This window comes from Tachysurus vachellii, chromosome 4, assembly GCF_030014155.1.
Source record: "Tachysurus vachellii isolate PV-2020 chromosome 4, HZAU_Pvac_v1, whole genome shotgun sequence".
NCBI classification, from domain to species: Eukaryota; Metazoa; Chordata; class Actinopteri; order Siluriformes; family Bagridae; genus Tachysurus; species Tachysurus vachellii.
In genome coordinates, this window is record NC_083463.1 from 23,628,476 (window position 1) to 23,656,148 (window position 27,673).

General features: G+C 37.1%; 1 protein-coding gene across 1 annotated transcript; it reads left to right on the forward strand.

The window, feature by feature from the left end:
- Positions 1-4,694: 4,694 nt before the first annotated feature.
- LOC132844695 (ubiquinol-cytochrome-c reductase complex assembly factor 1) lies at positions 4,695-27,673 on the forward strand. Its single transcript, XM_060868414.1, has 9 exons — positions 4,695-4,912; positions 5,879-5,983; positions 13,025-13,132; positions 13,854-13,926; positions 14,308-14,365; positions 16,482-16,590; positions 21,549-21,626; positions 25,110-25,223; positions 26,180-27,673. Exons 1-9 carry the CDS (start codon positions 4,835-4,837, stop codon positions 26,312-26,314), a joined length of 858 nt encoding a protein of 285 aa, XP_060724397.1. The 5' UTR covers positions 4,695-4,834; the 3' UTR covers positions 26,315-27,673.

A 27,673-nucleotide genomic window follows, 5' to 3' on the forward strand; every position in this document is an offset into this window, starting at 1 on the left:
GTGTGTACCTGGAACGGTCAATGGTGATTGTCAATCTAACAAGGTAGTACAGACTGTAGCAGTTCTTGCAGTTTGCTGACCTCTATTCAATTCAATTAATTTGTATAGAGCTTTTAACAATTCACATTGTCTCAAAGCGGCTTTACAGAAGTATAGAAACAGAATAAATAAAAATTAAGTTTAAAATATATATATTTCTAACTCTATATATATATCTATCTCTAATAAGCAAGCCGGAGGCCACAGTGGCAAGGAAAAACTACCTGAGATCATTTGAGGAAGAAACCTTGAGAGGAACCAGGCTCAGAAGGGAACCCATCCTCATTTGGGTGACACTGGAAATATAAAAATAAAAATTAAGTTTAAAATATATATTTCTAACATCTATCTCTAATAAGCAAGCCGGAGGCCACAGTGGCAAGGAAAAACTCCCTGAGATCATTTGAGGAAGAAACCTTGAGAGGAACCAGGCTCAGAAGGGAACCCATCCTCATTTGGGTGACACTGGACAGTAAATAATATCCTTTCTACAACAGTTTATAATTGTGCAACCAAGAGCTCCTGAGAAACTAATGGGTCGTTCCTGCCCAAGTCTTTAAATGATCGCTAATGAAGACCTCACCATAAAGCTGATGGGCGCAACAGTGGTTCAAAAGAGGTACCCTGGGCGGCCACATCAGCAGCAATACCATGAGTCACTGTCTGACCATACAAATGAAATGGGGCTATGAGATCCCAAGCAGGCTAAGAACGTCAGGATTGATGAAGTACATCTGGAAGAACAGGCGATCAGACTAGGAACTCAGAACACTGGGAGCTCAGGAGTGGTATATATATATATATATATATATAGATAGATAGATAGATAGATAGAGCATTCTTATCTCTTTCCCACTCTTTCAAATCCTTAGTGATCTTAAACTGAGTTATCACTTTATTAGTATTTATAATATTAACAGCACATGGATGAAAATTCATATGGATTTATTTGATTAAATAGGTATATGAAAAATAAGCCTTGCTCCTCAGAATACACTGCCACATGCTCCTTGAAGATAAGCTTCAGTGATGTTAGACACATTCTGTAGCCCACTATGCTGTAGTTTGAGTCTCAGCTCTCTGATTGCACAAGAAGCCTCAATCACTGACAAAGCTGTTCCAAGCTACATTCCCATTCCTAGTCGTGTTTTTTCCATTCTGTGTTGGTTGCACCAATTTGTCACCCTTCCATTTGGTTTGTCTGGCATCACAGTGACATTTCAGGCCACCAGTAAGAGAGAGTAAGCAAGATAGAGAAGGAGTGTCTGGCCATCAGGAGGGCAGTCCTCACAATCCAAAACTACCTACTGGGGTGCTTTTTTATTCTGTTCCAATCATGCCCTGCTCCACTGGCTCTACCGCCTGAAGGAAGGTGACATGCAAATTACTCTTCTCCCATTCTTCATTCTCCAACAATTCAAGTTCAAGGTGGTTCACAGACCAGAGGTATAGAAGGTAAGTCTGCTCCCTGGCCCGTGCAGTGGGGGATGTGTCGAGTATTAGCTGTGAACAAAGAGGAGGCAGGTTGAATAAGCAGGTAACACTTGATGATTCTCACCTGTGTCTTATTAGCCTAAATGTCTGGTTTTTTTTTGTTTGTGTTTTTGTTGTTGTTTTCAGTGATTGTTGTGAGCCAGAGAGAGAGTAACATAGCAAGTGGAAAGTGGAGCTGGCAAAACACAAACATTGGAGTGTGATGTTGAATAAAATTAGGTGAAAGCCACAAATTAGAGATGGCCCCTTCTGGGTTGGATTTCCATTAGTTTGGGGTTTTTTTTAATGTGAATTTTAAAAGAAATTTAAAGTGAGCCTAGTGTTACATTCCTCTTGCCTCCTAGGTATTTCTCCACACACATACACTATTTAAAATTGCATGTTGATTTAGATATGGCTGTAAGGTAAATGTAAATTTTTATAACTAATATAATTTTTTATAATATAAAAATATAATTTTTATAACTCAAAAAAAGGTATGCAACATTTACCATGGATCGACTGTATTTTTAGGTACATATACTGCAGGCCCTGAGATGATCTGTTTTCACCAACCAACTAGATTTTGGTCTGCAATTTGTTTCTTTGGATGGCTGAACTTTTTTATTTGTGTAACAGTACCTGTTGTGGTGCAATAACACTGAAAACATTCCAAATTATTTTCCCCTAACCACATTCTTTTCTCTAGAAATCATACTCTGTGGATTCTCTGAATGACCAATTCTCTAAGACCTTGGACCGTGCCCCACAAAACGAGCCATAATTCTAGCCACATGCTTTCCTGCTCCCCTCCCATTTCCTCAATGTTTCCTCTACACATAATGAAGCAGCAGTGAAAGCTAGACAAATATTTCATTGGCAATAAGAGTGACATTCTCCTTCCTGGGTTTGAAACATGAAAACTTGTGGCAGTTAAATTTGCAGAGCACTGAGGAAGAGACTCTCACCTACCATAAACAGTCTTTTGTGCACAGAAAACCAAAAACATTACCTCACCTACTCCCTGCTGTGAAAACATCCCAACTTCAAAGTTCCTGACTGTTTTTTGCAGCTTCAGTGCATGTGCTCTAGTGAGGGGGTGGCACGTATTATTTTCTCAATATTTCATGCATAATGGGTATTACATATTTTGTGATTTTTGGATGTAGTTGGGCCCAATGCCTGGATACCTTTGAACAATTTGTTGATGCAATGATGCGTGCTTTTATATTCTCAAATGCTTGGGAGCTATGAAATCACTGTGTGACTTGAGTGTGACTTTGAGTGTGTAGACCCTTTTAATATTTAAAGTTTGCATATTTTAATTTCTAGTACAGACCTTGTAAAACTCAAACTAGATTTAATTACAATTAAACAGCTTGTATCTCCTAATATTTTCATCCAGGCGTGTTACATCTTTGTGTATTAGAACATGCCACCTTTTGTTGGAACCCACAATTTTTTCAAGCACATATTGTAACATGCAACTGGCAGGTGTTTCTTGTTGCCCATTTGTGCCCTGTTAGATAGATTGTTCAAAAAATGAATAGCCCTGAAAGTCTACTTTTGTGTAGAACCCTGAGATTTTCCTCTGAGGACTGCAATTTTTGTTAAAAAAAGAATACACCACCATAGAGACCAGAGATTGTTTTATGTAGGAAAATCATGCCATTTTGTGTCACTGCTGTTCCTTTAGAGCATAAAGTTTCTCTCTAACTACCTTTACTCTTCAGTGTAAATGCCATCCATATCCATGCTTATATGATAATAAAAGCTTATGTCTTTAGATGAGGACATACATATACAATTCTCTTTTCTGTTTATAATAATGTTCTCCAATCCCAATCCTAAACCACTTGTGTCTAACTTGTCAAGTGCTATAGTCACATCCTAATATAAATATATATCTTTTTTTCATTTATTAGTTTCACAATTAGGGGGGCACGGTGGCTTAGTGGTTAGCACGTTCGCCTCACACCTCCAGGGTTGGGGGTTCGATTCCCGCCTCTGCCTTGTGTGTGTGGAGTTTGCGTGTTCTCCCCGTGCCTCAGGGGTTTCCTCCGGGTACTCCGGTTTCCTCCCCCGGTCCAAAGACATGCATGGTAGGTTGACTGGCATCACTGGAAAATTGTCCGTAGTGTGTGATTGCGTGAGTGAATGAGTGTGTGTGTGTGCCCTGCGATTGGTTGGCACTCCGTCCAGGGTGTATCCTGCCTTGATGCCCGATGATGCCTGAGATAGGCACAGTCTCCCCGTGACCCGAGGTAGTTCGGATAAGCGGTAGAAAATGAGTGAGTGAGTTTCACAATTAATCCTCTGTCAGCTGCTTGCCACAACAATAAATCCTTCAGCATCATGAGTACTGTAATATTTACTTTTTCAGACAACCCTATAATTCAAACTTTCATAATAAAATACAAAACATGTACAAGTATTTATGAGTTGCAATCATTGCCAATAACATGGAAATACAGTGATGGCCCAAAACACACTGCCAACAACATAAAACAGTACTTCAACAAGGGGGAAAAAAGTGGAAATTAGTTGACCCCAACCCAACTGTGCATAGATTTCATCTCCTGAAGAAGAAACTGAAAGTAGAAACCCTCAAAACAAGGAAGTTGCTGTACAAGGCTGGAAAAACATCACACAAGTCAAATGCAACAGTTTTTTGATGTCAATGAATCACTGGCTTGTAGCAGTAATTGCAAGCAAGGGACATGCAAACAAATTTGAAGTTTTATTTCATTTATTTCATTTTAAGTCTATCAATTCCTACACTTTTGCTCAACCTGTGGTGATCTGCAACCAAGCACCAAGTTATTTAAAACGTCGAAATGTAAATATCAGGAAATAACTGTATTTTTTTGTGTACGTGCAAGGTAAAAGAAACTGGGAAGTTATTTTAAGAAATCTTAATTTTAAGTGAAACTCTAGGAATAGGATTTACACTATATATTGGAGTGGAACTTGGAGTCCCATGTGTTCTTACACGCCTTCGAAATGACTTAGTAAGTCTTTAGGATGAAGTCATGTAGTCATTTCCACATCAAATATTTACTGTATTTATTGCTGTATAATAATTACATCTGCACATTCACGAAAGAAAGAAAGAAAGAAAGTAGGTAGCCGGGCGCCGTAGCAGAACGTTTCATTTCGTCTCTTTTTTTTAGCCGAGCCTGTTTGACGGTAGAACAGATCCTGACGTTGCTGGAAAAGAGGGCAGGGCACAGCAGTGTTATACAACGTGTGTTCTTTTAGCAGGGAAATAAATCCTGCTGTAAAGTTGTAATAATTTATTATTGTGACTTCGGGTTGAATCATGTATCGACGCCCTCTGCAGCAATGTTTCAGACAATTATTAAGCTCGGGTCTTTGTAGCAGGACCGTCTTCGGGAAGGTAATAAATTAGACGTTTGGTTGCGTTTCTAAGCTACATTACACTGTCATTGGAGTTGTTTTAGCTCGTATAGTGTCTCGGCTATCGGTGTAAACACAATATCCTTCTTATTAGGTGATAAAAGCCGTCCTTAGGTGATGTAGAAGTTTGTTTATAAATGTTAGCACGGATTCTTTTGTTATTAAACTTTGGGCAAGTGTCATGTCATACATACACACATGCAGTGCCCTTTTACAGGTCCAGTCAAGTGCAATAGTCACACACTAATGTTTTTCACAAGGTTACAGCAATATTACATGAATTTTTAACCTGTTTAAATGTTTCAAATCATATATATATATATAAATAATATGGATACAGTAGAAATGAGGAAGAAAGGGCTGCAAACATTTACAAACAAACAATATGAATGCAAGACATTTTGATAAATATTTAAAATATTTTAAAATATGAATAAAAATGCAATGTATGTTTTAAAAAATGGAAATGATTTTCCATTTTGATTTTAATGAAATGATCCTATATACAATTTTCTTAGACAGTGTGTGGGGATTTCTTTGTCATTTTGAAGTCCCAAAGTATTCATGCTGACGTCTGCTTACAATTTTGTTAAATATATTATTAAAATAATGCATATTATTATAACATTAGTAATGTGAATTGGTGATTTGGATTAGCTGTAAAACGTTTATTAAATCAATGTGGAACTGCAGTGTTGTCCTAGTTTTCTGTCTTTGTTCAAAATCTTGTACATTTTCTATAACTCTATGCAATAATATTATCACTGTAACCATTTTACTTTCCCTCATAACTATATGTAATCAGACCAGTATGCTCAGACTAATATCATCATGCAAAATCTAATTAAATATTTTCATATAAAAATATAAATATCTGACCAAGAATGTGTGTGTTTGCATTTTATTTTTAAACTGTTTTAATGTAGATACTTTTCTTTCTCTTCAGGCCACTGAGCAGGATCTTGCCAAAACTTTGGTGTCTTGTCATTGCAATACAGGAGCTGTATTGCATACTCGGATGCAATGTCGAGCTCTTCACAGCACACAAGAGGTGACATTATTAAACATTAATTATTACTGGTGGGGTTGAATTGACCACAGGTTTTTACAGAAAATGTATTAATTAAACTTTGTTAAACTTTGATTTGTTATTCCTTCAGCTTTAAGAAACATTCTTGTTCTGTCTAAAATACTACAATTATGTACACTATATGGCCAAAGTATGTGGACACCTGACCATCACACCTAAAGGTTCTTCTCCAAACTTTTCCTGCAAAGCATATAGTTTACGTTTGCAAGTGTAGTGAATATGATTCATTCACTAATGTTAAAAAGAAAGAAAAAGAAATTGTAGGAGATTCTGAAGCCTTACAATTTGCAATTGTGGAAGAAAGCAATTCTACATGGCACAACATTCCTATACAACTTCATTCCTATACAACCTTCAGCTTGTATTGATCAGTGGCAGATAAAGTATTCTGTACAGAAGGCCAAATGAGGTGAAATATACTGCAGAATGCATGTAATTATTACTCTAATTAATACTCAGTACCTAGTTCTATTACTCAGTATACACTGCATTTACTTAGGTTTGCTATTAATAAACAATAGACTTAATATTAATTATATAAACTATTTTGTCAACACCACTATCAATGATGTTTTTTGAAGCTTAAAGATTTCCTAGCAGGCCAAGAATATTTACAATTCAATATACTTACTCTCCTTTAGTAACATTTGCTGTGGCATTGTTTTAACTAACTTCTGCAGTGTCACAGCATTTATTTCCATCCACAGTTGCATTCATTTTTGGGCTGATGTTGGGAGTTATACAGCCATGTAAAGTTTTGTCTGGCAGATCCCAAAGATTCTCAGTGGAATCGCCCTGAACCACTCTTTCACAATTTGAGTCTGATAAATCCTGGTATTTTCAATACCTGATGTCTATGCTATCAAGGAAGAAAAAATACATTGAAGAAAAAAATGGTCATTCATATGATATATTCAGGTAATTATCTGATGATATTTTTTGGGCACATAACATTGCTGAACCTAAACCTGACCAACTGAAGCAAACCCAGATAATAACACTGCCCCCCACAGGCTTGGTAGGTAGGCATTAGACATGATAGGTGCAACAGTTCATCTGCCTCACTTCTTACCCTGATGTGCCAATCACTCTGGAAAAGGATAAATCTGGACTCATCAGACCACTTGTCCTTTTTCTATTGCTCCACAATCCCATCTGTATACTCCCTAGCGAACTGTAGCCTTTTTTTCAACTAGCCTCGGTGATAAGTGGTTTTCTTAAGGCTACATTTGAAAATGCTCTTGATTTTACTATTGAAGATAGCTGTGATTTCTTCCGTTGTTTTTTTTTTTTTAACAATTTGATATCACCAAACATTTAAGTAATCTCAGATCACGATAATTCAAGATTTTTTTTCTGACCATGTTTCTTCATTTAAAATGATGGTTGGACAGTTCTTAACACAATTTTAGTAGTTTCAGCAATCTTCTAGTTGTTTAATTTGCTTGATGCAGGCCAATAATTTGCCCGTTTGAAACAGAATAATATTTTTTGTCATGAACACAGGATGTGTCTTTCAACATGGTTGTTTAAGAGATGAGAAGCTAGTTACCGTATCATTTAGGGTCAAACAGCATGTTTCCAGGTGAAACACATTATTCAATACGGTAATTAGCAAGTGAAATTTAGATGGCTTTTTTTATATTCCCAGGCAGTTGGAAGCTTGCTGGTGCCTCATGGTGGCAACCCAAATGGTGTTTTCATAAACTGGAACAGGCTTGTGGGTGTTTTGAATGATGTAATCCGTGGAATTCCTGTTTAGTGGAACATTCCAGTAGCCCTTGCAGATGTAAAGTGTGGTAACGTCTCATTCTGGGCATTGGGTAGGCATTAGACTGGGCCACAGTTTCCCAAAGTTCACATAAAGCCTCAGCAATTCTGTTTTGGACATCAGAACAATCAGGTTATTCCAGGTGCTAGTTGAGGATTTGATTACTCTCATGTCCATCATTAAGGTAATCTATTTTATCAAGGCGGCTACAGTGTGGCCTCTGTTGAATAGTAGGAGGGTCCGTCAGTTGGATGGAGTGCTCCTACACATTGGTTCTCCCAGGCTCAGGTCTGAAAATCTCAGGGTAGCCAGCAAAGCTTTAAAGGAGCTACTCTGGTCACTCTTCAGATTATCCAGATTTCCAATAGTTTACCCTGTCATCAATTTCCTTATTCTTAAGGACCACCTTGCATGCAGACAAGGCCTTATTCCACTGAGGCATCTTCCCTTGCCACTCTTTGATGAGGTTGACATGGTATACTTGGCTCTACTTCCCTTTGTCTGGGTAGTGTACCTTGTAGGTGACCAGCCCCATTTTATGATGATGGTGTAAGGCCCTTGCTGCGTTTCCAACAGCTTACTTGAAGAAAATGACAACTGCAGCAGCATCTTGTGGAATGCTGGTACTTGTAGTGTCAAGTGCTGGTCATACCATAGATTCTGGATTTTGTGGACTTTCTTGAGAGTCTCACTGCCCTGAACATCTCCTGACACATTCCCATTTACTCAACTAATTTTGAAGAGAATTAAAACAGTACTACTGCATTATCTATCAAATAGTTTGGATTTAAATTAGTGTTCTGAATTTTCTGCCTGATCAATTTTTCTCTTAAAATAATTTATGAAGTCATTGCTACTGCATATTAATGGTGTTTGCTTTTCTATAGTTGTTTTAATACTAGATAATTTTGCTAGAGTATTAAATAAAAATTTGGGGGGGTTTTCACATTAAAAATACTGATTTAGTTTGAAGCCATGTTCTGATTTCCTAGTTGATTGTTTTAAGCGGTGAACGGTGAACAATCTTATCCACAAAGGGCTTCTGCTTGGTTGGAATGAAAACCTGCACCCACACCTGCCCTTTCCGGATAAGATTGGACACTGCTGGGTTAAGGTTTGTGTGTGGTCATTGTACCAGGGTGCTAGTTTTTTCTATTTAATTATTTTTCTTTTAAGTTTCGCTACAATATCTAGGGTGTAGCGAAACACTGACTCCAAGTAATCAGTTGCCTGAGAGTTCTTTGGGGCCAGATGATAGATGATTCTGAGAGTCTATTGGTAAATCTCTTTGCAATAGCAGAGGTAAATGTACGTTTAAAATGGTGACTTTTAGGGCTTTGACGTTCTTCTAAATGACAATTAACTGATTGCAGTATACAATTCACTCATTTAAATAAATGTAATATAGTTATTTATTCAGTGAATAATATATACTGTATCTTTCAGAAATATGAAAATTCTGAAAATAACAGAAATGATCACAATACAGTGACCATAGGAAAAGACCATATTCACACATTCTGAATTTTGAAAATTCTGTAAATGACAAAACAATCCCAATAAACTATGACCATATCAGAACTGTAAATGTCACATTTCTAAACAAGGCTGATCCTGCTCTTTAATGGCTTGGTACTGTAGATTACGGGAAAGAAACACTAGCATGTTGACGTTCTATGGCTTAAGACAACATCTACTGTATCTGGGGTCACAATATTGCCAGCTGTATTGAACATTCTTTCTGAAGCAGTACTTTTTGCACAAATGCACAAAATGTTTTTTCCAAACCTGGATTTATTATCTTGCCTCCACAGCAGAGGATCTTCTGAGGTATCTAGTGCCTCTTCCTGTAGGTACCGTGTCAGCTCAGCATCAGCTTGCACTCTTTTTGGCAACACATTGGTAGACGGCTGAGCTCATGTGCTGCAGTAGATCACACAGCCTCTTCTTTTTTTGGTGCAGAAGGTGTTTTATCTACATCATCTTCTGCCACTGCTTTGTTAGACACTGTAAAGGGTGAAGGCCAGCAGTTCGGTTATCTTAAAAAAAAAAATATATATATATATATATATATATATATATATATATATATCTCAAAATATATTCACATGACTATTTGTCAAATATTTTCAAAGTGCATTTCCCACCTTCCTCCTCTCCATCATCGTTTTTAAGTGTCTTTGGTGTCACTTATGATTCCTGTTTCTCCAAAGTGATCCCTGTACCTTGGGTCAGTAAGCGTGGCCTTTGTCAGGAGCTTTTAATGTTAGCTGGGCTATACTTCTGATCAAGAACAGCACACATTTTTGTCTTGATATTTTCTGTTAGAATTGTGTCATTGGAGTCAGGGGATAAGAGTTTCTCTTTTAAAAGGACCAGCACAGGTTTCATGAAAGACCCTGTTGCAAACATCTCCCCTGATTAACATCAGCCAGAGGTTTCAGTGCTGCATTGATGAACTAGAGGACAGATACCTCCTGTCAGGTCCGGTTCAGGTGCCCATGTTTTTTGTGGTCAGTCAGGACACGTCTGATTGCAGGTAGTTGTTCCAGACCTTTGTACTCCATTGGTTAGAGACATCCTGGAGGAAATATAACATATTTGGTATAGTTTTATAAGTTTTTAATAACTATATTTACATTACAAAAATATCTTCAGATACAAATTTATGATTGATTTCAAGTAGAACTAAGGATTAATGATTATATTACTTTATAATACATTAAGTAGTTATTTTATACATACATACACACATATATTAATTATATATAATAATAATTTATGTAGTGTAAAATAATATAAACATTAATCCTCATTTCAAAGCGAATATCTCAGATTTGTATCTGAAACTGTAAGGCAATTTTTTATTAGATAGATAGATAGAGCTGGACCACATGTCTGTAGTAGCGGAATAAAAAGGAATTTGTTTCAAATTTTTAAAAATATCTTTCCTCACTTGCTTGTACTTGGTTTCTTCATCAGTATTGGTGTTTTAAAAAAAATTATGTTTTTCCTGGCAGTTCATATTACTTGTCAAAGTTCTGGAGCATTTCTGTAATGCTGGTTTTTCCACTGTATTAAACGGCTGCATCTGCTTTGCAATGTACCTCATAGTACTGTCTGCCAGTATGCACCGTTTGATGCTGTCACGTTTATATTTCGTTACCTTTTTGAAAGCCTCCGCTATTGGTAGCTGACGGGATATATGTGTGGTTGTGGATGCCTTGCAATCTTCGTCAAATTCAGTGGGATGATCTGTCTAGATGTTTTTTAAGATTTGTGGTGTTGTTGCCTTTTGCTGGTATTTCTCTTTTACATATTCAACACACATATACTGCTGTGTCAGTGTCTTTCGGAAGTCCTTTTTCGTCAGGTATAAAACCAAAATTTGCCCAGACAGCTGCCGTCGTTTACGGGTTTGATATTAAAATAATCTTTGCAGTATTATTGTGCTAATATGGCTTAGTGATACAAAACTTGGCAGAACAGTGTAATTTGAACTCAACACGTGTATTTGCTTAGCGTAAAGCATACAGAGCAAGCATGATGAAAGTAGGGTGCTGCAGGTACTACAAGCTCCCCCTTGTGGCTTGCAACATTCAGGCAACATAAGATACCTAACATTATCACGACACATACATTTTAGCCTTATGTCATAACTCATAAACACACATGCTTTGTCAAACAAAGGTTTTAGTGTTATGTCAGCTGCCTGTAATTAGTCAATATTATTAGGTGCCTTCTAATCCCTGACTTCCAAAATTTTTGTGGGATCTTCTGAGATTGGAGTAGCAAAGTATTCCTCTACTTTGCACTGCTGACAGGATTTTTGGTTTACAGCTGCTCTGGATCTGACTATTGTCAAAGTCTGGTAGATGCTGCAAACTATCCTGGTTTTGACTCATGTTAGCACCTGAAAAGACTGTGTGTCTGTGTGTTTGTGTGTGTTTACTGGAGATTGAAGATCGGTATGGCTAATATGAATGGGAATGTAGTGTGTGTGAAAGGGTATGAAAGCACAGACCCAAGTGTGCACCTTATGGAATGGCTAAAAATCTTCATGTATGGGGAAAATAACATGGAATTAACTAGATAGTTATAAGAATGAGTACTGCCCTGGTCACTGAACAGTGTGGTGTTCACTTTTCGGTACCTTGACACTTGAGGCTTACATTGACACAATGCTTGTAACCTGAGGGCCAGACCACTAACGCAACACTGGTAGCCCTTTCCAGTTCAGATGTCATTGGAGATTCACACCAATTTAACTAACCTTCTTACAGCCCAAGAGCCAGCGTTCCCTCAGAAAATACTATATGCAATGTTCTACAACATCTTCAGTAAGATCTATGCATGAATTTGGTTCAGCCTCAAACAGCTTGCATTCACCACTGGCTGGCTTTACATACATAGGCTGTGATAGCCATCATGAAGATGTTTGTGGCCCACCACTGAACCTGCTCTTTCATTTGGTGCATTTCATGAAGGACTTTACGGACACATAATCTGTACATAGAGCTTTCTGGGGTGTTTTGGACCTTTCTATACTGCATCAGGTATAAGCAGTTTGGTCTAGACTTTATGGCTGCCATTGACATTTCTTTTGCATCACTAGCGGTTTCAGGATTGTGGCATCATTATTTGTCCAGATTCAGGTTCATTCTTCAGATTTTTCTTTTTGTGAAGGTCTTGGAATACATTTGCATACACACAGTATTTAGTGCTCACTGAACTATACATAACTGTATATTGTATTATTGACTAATTACTTAAGTCCTTAGAAACATTGTCTTATTTCACTGTGTACTGTGTCAGCCATACATGGTTGAATTGAAAAGTTGAATTGAAAAGCTTTTTGACTTGACTTGTAACCCACGATTTCTTTTTATCCCTGTGATTAAATATTTTAGCACATTTGCTGTCCTTTTTTCTTTTTAAATAATCAATGGTGCATACATGAACATTCCTAGAAATGTTCTAAACATGTTTTTTCTGAACAGTGTTGGTGAATGTTGTCAGCTTGTTGAAGTCCTGTGTCTATGACAAAAAAGTCTAGCTTTAATGAAGACATAATGACTTTCTTAGGGACAGCTTCTGCTTGTTCGTGTCATTTGGCAGTCTTGTAACATAACCTGACAAATTCCAAATTTACATATTAAACAGTTTTCATTTTTAACTTGGTTATTGCATATACCTGAAGCCAAGCACATTTTTCTCTCTCTTGTCTTCAGGTCCATGCTGTAAAACATACACCTCAGACTTCAGAGGAAGAAGTTGGAGCTTTCACCAAACTTATTGAGGCCATGGGCTTCACTGGACCGCTCAAATACAACAAATGGGTAAAATTGTTTTTATTTATTTTAGCAGAAACTTGTATCCTATATAACTTGAATGAGTTTGCAATCTGAGCATGCAAGTGAACAGGTAATAGCTGAGGACTTTATTTTAAATCCTACAAAATTAAATACAAGAATCTTGGCCACAAAATGAAACATTATCCAGTAGGCCAATACCTGTTGATAATAAAATGAAAGATCTATATTACAAAAACAAAAATCATGTTATAATAGTTTTATAACACATCACTTTTTTCATGTATAATGTTTTTTATTGTAGAGTACCAATTTTCTTCAAGTAGTGTTTTGTGTTTAATCAATTAATATACTGTCAATGCAATATTTAGTAATGATTAGAGTAGACTACTTTCTATGAACAGCAGACTTTGAAAGTCAATCATGATCAGTTACAAAGCTTTGCCTTTAAGTTTGTTTACTATTGCAACCAGTTACTTGTACAGTACACATTGTTTCAGTGGAAAAGGAGAGAGTGACTTTTTCCTTTCTTCCATGAAAACAAAAAGGTCAACACACTGGGTCAAAATGCAGATGTCTCTTTTATACCACAGAAGCAGTCCTTTAGATCAACTGTATAAGATTATACTATTAATATTTTATCATTGTAAACTTGTGGTATATGGTTTTTCCTAAACACTATTGCAAATTGTGTGATTTTTTTTTTCTTTTTTTTTTTTAAACGTGATCAGCTGTTCTTCTCTTGCAGAAAATCAAAATAGCTGCTTTGCGTATGTATACTTGCTGTGTTGAGAGAATCAACTACGACGAGTTTTTTGAAAGTAAGTATTTTTTTGTTTGTTTGTTTATTTAATGTGTTTTATTTGTTTGGTCAGAGAAGGGTTTTCTTGAAAATTTAGAAGCATGACCTTATGAGGCTTGATTCATGCCTATGAGGAGACTTCTTGTAAATGAACTGAAGTACCCAAGCACCCCTCAACTTTAGCAGAAATGAAATGAGCGTAAGGGGAACTCTTTATCACCATATGAAAGATTTATGTGTCGTTTTACAGACGTTGTTTTCTTTACCAAGGGGGGAAAAAAACAGGTGCAAACGTGAACCATAATTTTTTAACTGTTTGGTTTAATGTTGTGTTCTTGTTTCTGTTTCACCTTCCCCCATATTCCTTCCCTCCCTCTCTCGCCCTATCTTTCTCATATAGAGTGCTCCCTTCCTGACACACTCAACTCCTGGTTTTTGGTGGCACAGCTCCATGTTTGGTGAGTATTTGGACTCTGATGCCTCTTTATGTTGTTAGCTATTCCAGGTTATGCCAGGTGTAGTGCAATATTATTGAAGGTTCCTGAAGTCGTTTAACTTTCTTTTCTCCCACTCAATCTATAATGCATGCTGATACAATATAATACAAAATAAAATAATATAGTAGAATAGAATTTACATTTATTCACATTTTTTGTTAAATGAACAGGTTTGTTTTGTTTTTGTGGCTCACTACAGAACTTCTCTTATATATCTTTTGTGGATAAACATTACTCTTAAACTCTTAAAAATGTAAAATTATATCTTTGAACATCTTGTTCTCTTTATTTGGAAATGTTTTGTTTGTCAGTGATGTCATCACATTTTATTCCCACTTTTCAACTACTAATTCACTAATGTATTAGTGCACACGTGACTGGTTCTGGCTGTTTTTATGAAAATAGACTTTCACAAAATGTGATGTCATCAGAATGAAATGAATGATTAATGATGTGTGTTTGTGTGTGGGGGATAGGGGAGTGTGCATGCATGTGACTTTTCTGAATGACCTTGTGATTAAATACACATTGAGCTTTTCCACTCAATGTTGTAAACACCAAACCACCCGTATACCAACTGGCATTCACTGATTTAATTCATTATTTGCCAGCTACACAGTTTGCATAGGATCTGTCTTATTATGTAACATAACTCATGTTATTTTTTACAATAGCCTAACTATAAACACTTTTTGAATGTTATGAACAATTGTGTATGCTTTCATCACTTATGACATATGCTATTGTTTTAGTTTTTAAAAAAAAATCAAACAATAATTAGCATAGCATAATTTAATGGTACTGCTCTGTCAGTCACCCACTTTAACCATTTACCAACAGGCTTGTGGTAATAATTGTCTTATTGCTCAGTCTTTATTATTTTAGTAAACATTTTTCAGTTAAATCTCTTACATCAGGCTATCTTATGAGTTTGTGTTGAATAAGGAGACTCAGTAAAATTGCCTAATTGGCATGGATTACAGCACTTTATATATACTTTATATATGGATTGTCAAGTTTAAATAGCTTATGTATTTTAATTGCACATGGGGATTTATTAAAGTTTCATATTAATGACATTAATTAAAGTGGTCTGATAAGACCTGGCATTAGGCTACTGGAAGATTTAGCACATGATGGATTTAGGAGAGAGCTGTTCGGAGTAGATCCATTGGTGCGTATACTATAAAAGAAAGAGCACAGCTTTTTTATGGTTTGGGGGTTTTTTTAGTCGTTATTTTTTTTCTAAATTCACAGAGGTCAGGCTGACCAAAGGACCAGTTAAAATTATCTATCATACCCCAACCACAGAATCAAACAATTTGGTGGTACTTAAAGTATCATCAACATGAATGCCAGGACCCAGTATGATGTTTGATGTGAGTTTTACTGACACTCTTCAACTGTATGTCTAAGATTTTGTTTTAACATCCCACCAAGCGAGGGGTTTTAGAGCAACACATACCAATTCAGTGACAGCAAGTTTGGCAACACATTTGCCTTCATCAATAAGAAAACAGAATAGAAATCAGGAAATACTGTCCATTTAAGGTAAACTGTGCTTCTTAATGGATTAAACATTAGCATTTTTGAATGGCTATTAGCATTTCTAGGCTCTAATTATGTTACTATTAAGTTATCCAAATGCTGGACAAGCTCATGCTGTTAAAAATTGAATCAATATAAATATCCTATGTTGTGTGATCACGTATGTTTTAACTGTATTTGCAGTTTATTTTGTATTTGCAGCAGCAGCTTTTAAAGAAATCCAGCACAGTTTGCTGTCAGAAATGTGGCAGTGGGGAGATTTATATTTTGTTTTTTACATTTGGTATGCAAGAAATTAAGTCTGTAAAGTTATTTTGGAGTTCTGACATGGATTTCTTTCAGCAGCACTCAACAGACAAGCAATAGAATCTTTTTCATTTTTTTGTCACCTAGACAGGTGTCATTTATTAATAATTGACATTTTACTATGACAATCACACACTTCATGGAATTTGTAATCCTAGAAGCAATCCACAATTGGCACCCTATATCTACTTTCCCCTAGTTCTATTGCATATCTCTTCTGCAGGATGTGCCTGGTGAGGATGAGGCAGGAAGGCAGAGAAGGGAAGTATATGTGTCGCTACATCGTACATTCTATGTGGGAGGATGTAGAACAGAGAAGCAAGATCATGGGGGTAAGTTTCAGCAAGAGGTCGAGTTTTAACCTTTTTGTGACTGTTGTGCTTAATCCACGATACATGATTAATGTTTTGAAAGCATGATATCTTTGGCAACTGTATAACATGGTATCAGTTTTATCACAATACCTGTTACTTAAACAGCACAATTGTATTTTGCTCAATAAAGAAGGTTGCAGAAATAGTGTTTAATGATTTGCAGTAAGAACAAATATTGTAGTAGTAATGTAGCATAAAAATAAATACCAATGTTTATATTTGTGAGTTACAAGTATAAGCCACTGTATCAAAATTCAGATGTGTGTGCCATCTCCATTCATAAAAGGCTAATTGAAACCACCAGTCATGGGTTGAATCCTAATTCCATGATGGTTGGGTTTATAATTCAATCTAACGTCTAGGCACATGTCAAAGAAATATTCGCATTTATGTCAAGACCCCATTTTCTGAGAAAATATTGCCCAGAGCATCACATTGCATCTGCCAACTTGCCCTTTTCACATAGTGTGTCCTGGTGACCTCTCTTCCCCAGTTAAGTCATATAAAACAATATGTGACTTATCAGAATAGACCACATCCTCTACGGTCCAGTTCTTATGTGCACATAGCCATTGTAGGTGCTTTGAAGGGGTCAGAATGCAACCCAATACACAGCAAGCTGCAATTCACCTTTGTGTTCTGACACCTTTCTATCATAGCTATCAATACTGTATACTGTATCTCTTCTGTGGAATTGAACCATACAGGCTAGCCTTTGCTCCCCATAAGCTTCCATTGGTGCCCATGACCCTGTTGCCATTTTACTGGTTGACCTTCTTTGGACCACTTTTGGTAGATACTACCCCTGCACATAGAACAACTTTGAGAGAGGCCAGATTCTGATTTCTGCTTTACCACCCCACAAGACATGCTGTTTTGGAGATGCTCTGACCCAGTCATCCAGCCACCAGAATTTGGCCGGAGGTGCTCAGACCATTGCACAGTTTTCACTCTTTTTAAACATCAACTTTGAAAACTGATTGTTCACATGCTGCCTAATATATCCCACTCCATGATGGGTGCCACTGTAACTGTGGTGTCCCATCAGCAATCATGCATCAGCAGCAAAATGCATAAAATAATATAGATACAGGTCAAGAGTTTCAGTTCATGTTCAAGCCAAATAAAGTGGACAGTAAGTGTATAGTCACTTACTTGTGCATGTGTCATTCTTAGATTTTGGTGAAGTCCCTCACACTGATCTTCAATGGACTTAAATTTACCACTGCAAGGAGTTGTTAATGTGCTCAAAACTTGTCTGTGTCCTATTTCACATTTTTATATGAATCTGTGGAATGACGGAGGCTGCTTGTCTTATTAAGCATACAGAGGAATATCAAGTTAAGTGAGGCAATACTTTGAAGTTCTCTTCAAGATTGGGTTAAATATGGTAATCAAACTGATTTTATGTAATGTAATTGACATTTTGTAACTGTAAATATACAACAGATAGCAGTACAGACATCATTTGTCTATTATATTAGGATTATATTTGTTCTTCGTAACTCTAATTAATGCTTGACTACTTCACTATTTACTTTAGTAATGCCATTCAGAGGTGTATTAAAAAAAAAGTTTAACAATGCTGTACCATGGCTGAATACACACTTCTTTATTATTTCAGCAATAGGTTGTGTTGCTCACAACCTGAGTTTAAATATTTCATTTAATGCAATATTTATACAGGTGCAACAGCATAATTTATCACATATAACCACAGGATACTGTCACTAATCCATGCGTCACTCTGTGCTGTTACAGTATTTTCTAGCTTTCATTGAGCAGTGCACAACATGGAAAAAGAAACCATAACCACACTCTCAATGAGCCAGCACGGCATGGCACTAGGCAGCAGCTGTAGCCATTTGGCCCTGCCATGGAAAAAAAGGATAATGTTTCTTGACTTTTTTACAAATAATTCCCAAGAATTCCTATGAAAAGTGTTTTTTCTACATATTAAAAAACTGAGAAATTAAATCTGGACTGTAGTGACACTTTAAAATGTGTATATGCACATGCATGTATGTGTATTTAATGAAATCAGCAGCTCTACTGTCAGATCCCCCTTTCACAGGCCCCTAAGTGTAAGAGTATTTTACTTTGCAGGCTAACGATACTGGCGACACATTTAAGACCATTAAGCCAATAGAAGTGATTAATTTTATGCAAATATAAATAATGACACTTTGCTACAATGTAAAGTAGTGAGTATACAGCCTGTGTATATATACAGTATATGACAATCTTTTGGTAGTATACTGCCCTCTTCTTGGGTAAACAGAAGTGTAGGTACAGGCAGTCTTGAAATTAAAAACACTTAATATTTGGTTGCATGTTTCAAACTGATTCATGCATATTTCTTTCTACATTTTTTAAGCTTTTCCAAAGCTTTTCCACAGTTTCTTTTTGGTTTTGTTTTCGTTTCTCCCTTTAGTCTCAGATGAAATGAATGAACAATTGAGTTAAGGTCTGGTGATTGACTTTGGCCAGTCTAAAAGCTTTCACTTTTTTCACCGATTAAGGACTTTATGCTGGCAATGTGTCTTAGGTCATTGTCTTGCTGTTACTCTCAATCAGATTGAATACATTTCTCTGTACCTTGCCAGAGAGAATGTTTCTGTATACTTCTGAATTCATTCTCCTCCTTCCAAGTGATGATAATACCACCACCGTTGATTCCAGAACTTTTGTGACTCATCTCACTGTTGATTTGCAAATCTTCTTATGATTCACTATATTTTCTGCTTGTTGCATCTTCCAGCAGGGGATTGCGATACCTTCACCACTGTGAAGGTTGTTGTCACTGACCATTGTTTCTGGGTTTTTCTTCACAGCTGTTTTAGTCAACCGCTACTGTTTTCCATGGCCATTTTAATTTCTGGTTGTTGGTCGGACCATTGTTACCATCGGACATTGCAAATTATGGATATACCCAATATTTCTGCAGCAGCTCTGATTGAATGTTTCATGTTTTTAAGCTTAAAAATGGGTTGCTTTTCTCTCATAGACAGCTTTCTGGTCTTTACATGGGTTTAATCCTTTTGACAAAATATGCAGCCTTCTACAGGGAAAACCAGGATTTAAATCAAACATTGAGCGCTATTACTAGTTTAAACAATTTATATAAGAGGACATGGATATTTTTCATCACTTGTAAAATGGTTGGGTTCAGACAAAATTGGTGCTGAAAGTGTTAAATAATGTTCCATGTTGTCCAGGCAATAAAAGCTGAAATTCTAATCTATTATCTCATATTCATCTTTTGATCTGAAACCCAAATGTACTCCTGTTATAACAAAAAGAAGCAAATTGTATATGCTATTTCGATACTTTCACAGGGACTGTACTTTTGGCCATATAGTGTGGCTAAACACACACTTAGCAGAATAACATTGGTTCTGCACTTTGGTCCTTTGGTATTATTTTATCCAGCCAACAATTCTGTGCTTTACTGCACTTGGGAAAATATTTTGTTGACCTCCTCGCATTTGTATCTTTCCATAATTGTCACAACATGTGTCTGGAGGAAGTACACTTTTTTCCGTCTTCTCTTGATGGTGTTGTACATTATATGACACACATGAAAGTGGGTAATGAGTCCTGTTGAGCCATTTTAAGACACGAGGGTTTTATTCCGAATTTATTTACTTTGTTTTTTTGGATGCTGTATTAAAGCATTAAAGTCGCAGCAGAATGTTGACATCATTTTCCACTTTAGCTTTGTCACTTTATGTTAGGTGTTAGTTCAAAGAGGTTAGCCAGGTTTAAAACTAAGTAAAAATGTTTATATATAAGAATTTAACAGGTCAGGGTTAAAAAAGTCATGTAGAAGCAGTATGAGTAATTGCATGTCTGACAGGTTTGCAACAGGTTAGCTCAGTGTGAGTAGGGCAGTGTTACAGCATGTCTCTCAACAAAACCCTCGTGAACATTAGGTTACGCATGCTAATTGTGTTGAGTTAAGGAAAACACTTGTCATTTGTGTTATGTGCCACCAGCCCTTGTTGAATTTCCATTAAGTCCAACACTTTGTGCGCACACACACATACAGCATCTGGCTGGTGTTTGCACACCATTTTCAGGGTGTATGTTTTTCTAAGCGCTAGTATGCTTTTACAGACAGGATTGTGCATATGCAGCACTTTCTTGGCTTTCAGACTTGGTTTCTTTGGGAAGTATAACATTCTGACCTTTAGTGAACTTATCAAGAAAAAGTTGACAGACTAAATTGATAAAGTATCAAGAAAAAAGTAAGGTAGAATGTGATGAGAGAGGAGAGCATAGAAGATAACTAAGGAAAGAAGAAACATAGTGTAAATTTGAAGGAGGTAAACCACAGCCAGATGACAGTAATTATAGGTCGGTCTCTGTAATCATGTACAGGTGCTTTGCGCACAGGTTGAGGTTGCAAAAATATCTGTGGTACTTTAATAATGAATGTTAATTCAGACCAAAAAATTTAATCAAACATTTAAATCAAGGCATCTGTTCCTTATTCTAATAAAAAGCTATGTTTCGCCTGTTTGATCAAATCGGCTGAATAAAATGCTACAAATAAAAGGAAACGTTTGTGTAAATTTAATAGCAACAACAAATCATTTATTTGTGACTGACTGAACAAAGGTTCTTCCAGTTAAACTAGCTTGTAAAAGCCAGAGACTCACTAGGAATGTTTTTCCAGCCAGCATTTTTTTTTCTAGGTGTTTTGCACCACTATGTGGTTTCAAAAGGAACCACACACAAATTAAATGTAAATGGAAAACACTGCAACAGTAATTGGGATAGATTTGGATGGTGAAAAACTGAATGGTAGCCAAATGAACACTTCTTGTGAGAATTTTCCTTTTTTTTTTTTAAGGTCTGGTGTACAACAATCTCATGCATCATGCCACCCCTCTTTTTTCTTTTTTAAATAGATTGATGCTGTTCAGAGGAAGGAGGGTATGAGGGTTATGACTGAAACATTTTATGCTGCTATTTTTGGATATGATGAGGTAAGTTGCTTATATTGAACACACATTTTCCATGAGCAAACATTACAATTGGATTTGTTTGTTGTTAACATAAATACTTTCATCATTGAAGATTTCTAATTGAATTAAAGTATTTATCTATCTGTATTGGTTGAACCAGTTTTGCCTTCGATGCTTATGTACAGTGGTGGGAAAAAGTGTTTGCCCCTTCCCGATTTTTTTCTTTTTTTTGCATGTTTGTCACACTTTTTTTTGTTTCAGATCATCAAACAACTTTAAATATTAGTCAAAGACACTTAAATATCTCAAATTTAAATATTAGTCAAACAAAACATGCAGTTTTTAAATAAAGGATTTTATTATTAAGGGAAAACAAATTCCAAACCCACTTGGTCCTGTGTGAAAAAGTGCTTGCCCCTAAACCTTGTAACTGGTTGGGTCACCCTTAGCAGCAAGAACTGCAATCAAGCGTTTGCGATAATTTGCAATGAGTCTGTTACAGTGCTATGGAGGAATTTTGGTCCACTCCAAAGGCTTCAGTTTTTCCTTCAGCCATTCAGAGGTGGACTTGCTGGTGTGTTTTGGATCGTTGTCCTGCTGCAGAACCCAAGTTCGCTTCAGCTTGAGGTCACAAACAGATGGCCACACATTGTCCTTCAGGATTTTTTGGTACACAGCAGAATTCATGGTTCCATTTATCACAGCAAGTCTTCCAGGTCCTGAAGCAGCAAAACAGCCCCAGACCATCTCACTACCACCACCATATTTTACTGTTGGTATGATGATCTTTTTCTGGAATTCAATGTTACTTTTATGCCAGATGTAAACCTTGGTCAGCCAGCCACTTCTGGGAAGGTTCACAAACACTGTGAAGCAAACACTTTTTCACACAGGGCCATGTAGGATTGGATTTTGTTTTCCCTTAATAATAAAAAAACCTTTAAGTGTTTAAGTGTAAAAAATGCATGTTGTGTTTACTTGTTACCTTTGACTAATATTTAAACTTGTTTGATGATCTGAAACATTAAATTGTGACACACGTGCAAAAAAAAAAAAAATCAGGAAGTGACAAGGGGAAAACATTTTTCACACCACTGTATATGTTTTAAATGGAACCTCTAAGAACATGAGACAGGTGATCCCTTTGCCTTATCCTCTCCCCCTACTCGGCTATCCCTTTTTTAGCTTCGGGAGCTTACACTGCTATTTTGTGTGGATATTATGTCTGCATCAGGCTCTGAGGAGCTTCATGTAGGGGATGAGCAGCCGAATTTTTGCCGAATTGCCACAGCAGTCTGTGCCATTCAAAGAGCTTTTGGAGGTGGTTACACATGCTGTAGCTAAGCTTAGTTTATATTGGCCTTAGGAAAAGGGCTAGCCTTGCCCAGTTACTCCAAGCATGACGACTGCTATATTACCTCAGGCCGCACTCCACCTCTACACAGGCACCAACGTTTTTCCCAGACCTCCATATCGAGGTGTCAATGTCCAGGGGTAACCCTAGGTGCAGTCGAGGGACATGGCAGCCAGGCACCAAAATTCTGGGCTAGCCCACATAGGAGCCCTGGGCCTCGGGTATCTCCTTCTCAGAGAACTACCTTCTTGGTGGTTGTGTTTGACTAAACTACAATGAGGGCACAATTGTCCCATGCTTGGGGGGAGTCCATCATTTCTGCTGTAAAGGACATTTGACTAGGCTAATGCCTCTCTCCTGCCCAGGCACAGAGGGTACTCGGCTTCCTAAATGGTAAGGGCCCTTGTTCCTAGCACTGAAACACTTTCTCCCAGAGCTGAGGGGCTACCATGTGTTTGTCTGCTCTGACAATATGACAATTGTCTCCTGTAGCAACCATCAGGGCAGTTACAGGTACAGATGCTCGCTGTACAAGTGGGCATGGAAGATCTTGATCAGGGCCTAATGGTTCTCAGACCTAATCTCAGGCTCAGCTGGCAATTTTCCTCCACCGCCCCAAGATTTGGAACTTCTGGGTCTGGCCCCTGAGGGGGCCATCTCCTAGATTCTGGTCTTGCAACCAAGGTTGTAAGACTATACTGAATACTAAGGCTCATTCAACTAGGATTTCATAAGCTAAAATGGATGCTCTTTTGACATTAGTAGGATCCAGGTCACTGCCATATCAGTACAGTGCTGAAATTTCTGCAGTAATGCCTCTATTAGGGCCTGGACACCTTCTCTACACTGTAGGTTTATGTGACGGTTATTACCATGAACATCACACCCTCTGGTCTCTGTAGGAAGGCACCTGAGGCCTTCCTACAGACCATGTTTCCTCTCCTGCTACCTCTCAGTGGTCCTAAAGGGTCCTAGAGCCCCTTTTAAGCCAATGGCATCAGACTCTTGAGAGGTTTCTGACGTTAAAAGCAGCTCTACTTTTAGCCATGGCCTCCTTGAGAAGGATAAGTAATCTGTCAATTGCCCCCTCCTTTGTAGAGTTTGCTCCTGGTAAGATCAAGGCTATTCTGCATTCCAGGGCGGTATATGTTCCCAAAGTGCATGTAATAGCCAATCGTCCAGTCATTCTGCAGACCTTCTGCCCTTTGCCCCATGAGTCAGTAGAGCAGGAGAGACTGCAACTGCTGTGCCCATTTTGGGTTCTTAACACTTATGTGTTAAGTCCTCTTCTCTTTTTGTCTGCTACGGTGACTGCAACAAGGGTACTCCAAGCAGTGCCTTGTGCACTGGGAAGCAGTGGCTATTGACCAGGCCTGTGGGGCTTGCAGTTTGACATCACCTCTGGGTGTTCGGGCTCACTTTACCAGGGGTAATCCTTCTTCCAGTGCTCTAGCCAGGGGTGTTCCCCTCCGGGATATTTGTGCAGGCTGGTCCTTTGTGCACACTTTTATCAGTTTTTATAACCTGGACCTGGACCTAAAAGGTTTTTGGAGCTCTGCTTCTGGTTTGCGCGTGCCCTTTCAAGACATCTGGGTTCCAATAGCGCCAGTGTCTCTTTCACTTCTTGGGGAATTGGGTGACATTTAACCGGTGTAGATTATTTTCTATAAATAATACATAATTTATATATGTTGTTCATTACTTAATAATATGTAGTAATATTTCAAAGTGATAGGATTTAAAATGTGTATTAATTTCAAGTATAACACTAAAGACTAAAAGTCTTTAGTGTTACTTTTAGTCTTTAGTGTTATACTAAAGACTTCTATACTAAAGACATTATACTTTTAGTATGTAGTGTTATTTCAATAAAAGTTAATAAATGTTCTTCAAATAAAAAGTTAAAATCAATCATTATTTTTATGATTAATGACTTAAATCAATCACCTTCAAATAATGATTGATTTTAATTTTTTATTTGAAGAACATTTATTAACTTTTATGGAAAGCACCTCTTCAGCTATTAGGTAAAAATATTTTCAGGCACAGGGAACATGTTCATGACAATGAATATGCAGGTTTTTGGTTTTGTGTCCAGTATGATAATTTGGTAATTAAGTCAATGTTTAAAATGTTTTTATTCATTTTAGGGAATCCTGTCAGATGACTGTGTTCTTGCTGCAGCTCTTTGGAGGAATCTGTTTAACAGGCAGTGTGAGGATTCAAGACAGCTCGAGCTTATGGTCGAATATGTGCGCAAGCAGGTCAGTGGGGGGTGTGTGTGCATATATCTGTTTTATATATATATATATATACTAGATACTATATATCTAGTTTTAAACAGTTACAGTATACAGTTAACAATGTTATAGTCAAATAGTCTTTATGAATGCAAGCTTTCTCATTTACAACTGTGAGATTAATCTGCACAGTGGAGCAGAGTGCAGCACAGCCTATATTATCCACAATAGAATTTTTGTACCAGGAAAAATATTTTTAAAAAATGTAACCCATTGACCTTAAGTTTTCTAGGGCCCTGTTCAAGAAATGTGGACAACCAAAATACATAGCTGTTCACACCTGCCATTATGAATTGTTTTTCAATGACCATTTCGGAGGTTGTTGTGCACATTTATTACAGCAGCCTACATCTGCATTTGTTTTCAGGCTAAAATATTCCATGAATCTTATTTTACAGTATGTACATATATGAGCAGTTTTAAATGTTTTACTCGCATGATCTGCAAATGAAAATCAAAAGAATAGTAGATGAGATGATGAAAGAAGCTCCGAAAAGGAGATGCATTCTTTTCAGAATGTTGTGAGTGCAAAAAAATGATCGGACCACAATACTACTTCTAAATTGTAGCATTTGAACCCCATTCACCCTTTTGTAGCACTGTCCACTTACAAACACATCACCCAGGACACATGCAAATGGTATGAACCTCTACTAAAAAATTTGAACACAACCACTTTTCATCTGTGTTCTGTCTGCAATTCTCCTCAATGGTGTTGACCTATTACAGCTGATAGTAGTAATATGGACAATATCTGTGCAGTACAATATGGACAGGACAAAAAAAAATCTTTTTTTCTTGGCTGTCAAGAGTGAAAGTCTTGTATCACATCTTCCTCAAGGTTCAGTGTGTTCTTCAATTTTCACCATACTGTGCAAATAAATACATAATTAGTCCTATTTCTGTCCTGTTCCTGACAGATGCAGTTTATTGATGCTCTCGATGGGGAGGATCTTCTCCTAACAGGAGAGGTTAAATGGCGTCCTCTGGTGGAGGAGAATGCACAGAGCATCCTGAAGGTGTCCAGTCCAACATATAATGATGCAGGCCTCTGATCAGTACTCTGTCAGACCCACAGTTCCATGGATTGGATATTTGATTTGAAGACATGCCCTGCACTGCATGATCTCCTTATCTGTCTCAGTTTGTATCTCTCCCTCTCTCATTAAACCAGCATACTGTGATGGGACTGCGTGAACCTTTTAACCTAAGAGAGTATGGGGGATTCAGCCATGTTCTGTAATTACACATTAGAAGAGCTGGCATTATGTTTATGCCCTTAGCCATGACTGTAGCTCCAACCCTATTCTCACTGTGTTAGAGGAACGTGTATAAGATTACTTGTTTGCTAGGATCGCCAAGCCTTGTGGAATAAGGACTCGTTTGTTTTAATGATAAAATAAAGATGTTTCTTTGGTATCACACAAAAAAGTCAGTGGACACTTCAGAGTAATAATTTGTTCTGTCTTTCACCAACATGTATGCACATGCACACATACATGTACCCTTAAGTCAAATGACAACGAACAATTATTTGTTTATGAAAACAAGCAGAGTATACAGTATGTATGCACTGTACATTCAATGGATATCTAAAAATGGATTTGGGATGTAAAAAAAAATTGTTATTGTGAAATTACAGCATATAAATACTATGTGAAAAATAATGAGGATCATTGGGCTCTAGTTAGATTATTTATAAATATTGATCTTATGATTAAGGCATTCCTTTGATTTAGTGTGTTTTGAGTCATTGTCATGCTGAAAGATCAAATTCATGTTCATCTTCAGCTTACTTGCTGAAGTTTACAGAAGTTAGTTTGCACTAAAATCAAATGTAAATGTTCATGATTATCTTAACTTTGATAAAGACTCAGTTCTGACTGAAAAAGCACCACAAGACATGGCACCAACACCATGCTGCAATGTGGGTATGGTGTTCTGGTGATGTGCTTTTTTTTCTTCTCCAAAAAAAAAAAAAAAAAAAAACATACTGTTTGGAATTATTCTTTCTTTTGACACGAGTTATATTGTTGAGATCACAATTCTTCTTCACTCTCTTGCAGCTGTGGTGAAACAAGGAGCAGGCATTTAAAGTGAAAAAAGGTGTGTGTGTGTGTTCGTGTTCCACACAAGTCATTGTAAGAGCAAGAGTGCCAGAATTTACTGAGTAGGTTACTGTAGAAACATGAGGTATTGTGTTACCAGGAACTGCAGGACAGGCTGAATAACATGCTTTTGTACAACACACTGCAGTATTCACTTGTGAACACAGGCCTAGACTTGTTTCCTTTTAGCTACAGTTATGATATTCTGGGCTAAAAGCATTGATGGAAAGAGTACAAAACACTGACCTACAAGTAATGCTGGTGTAGTAATAATTCCCTTGAATAAAAGTGGCTAATAAGAAAAAA

Coding starts and splice junctions, on each gene's coding strand:
- LOC132844695 (XM_060868414.1), top strand. CDS start 4,835: ATGTATCGACGCCCTCTGCAGCAATGTTTCAGACAATTATTAAGCTCG. Junction 13,927..14,307: donor CTACGACGAGTTTTTTGAAA/GTAAGTATTTTT, acceptor TTTCTCATATAG/AGTGCTCCCTTCCTGACACA. Junction 16,591..21,548: donor AGAGAAGCAAGATCATGGGG/GTAAGTTTCAGC, acceptor TTTTTTAAATAG/ATTGATGCTGTTCAGAGGAA.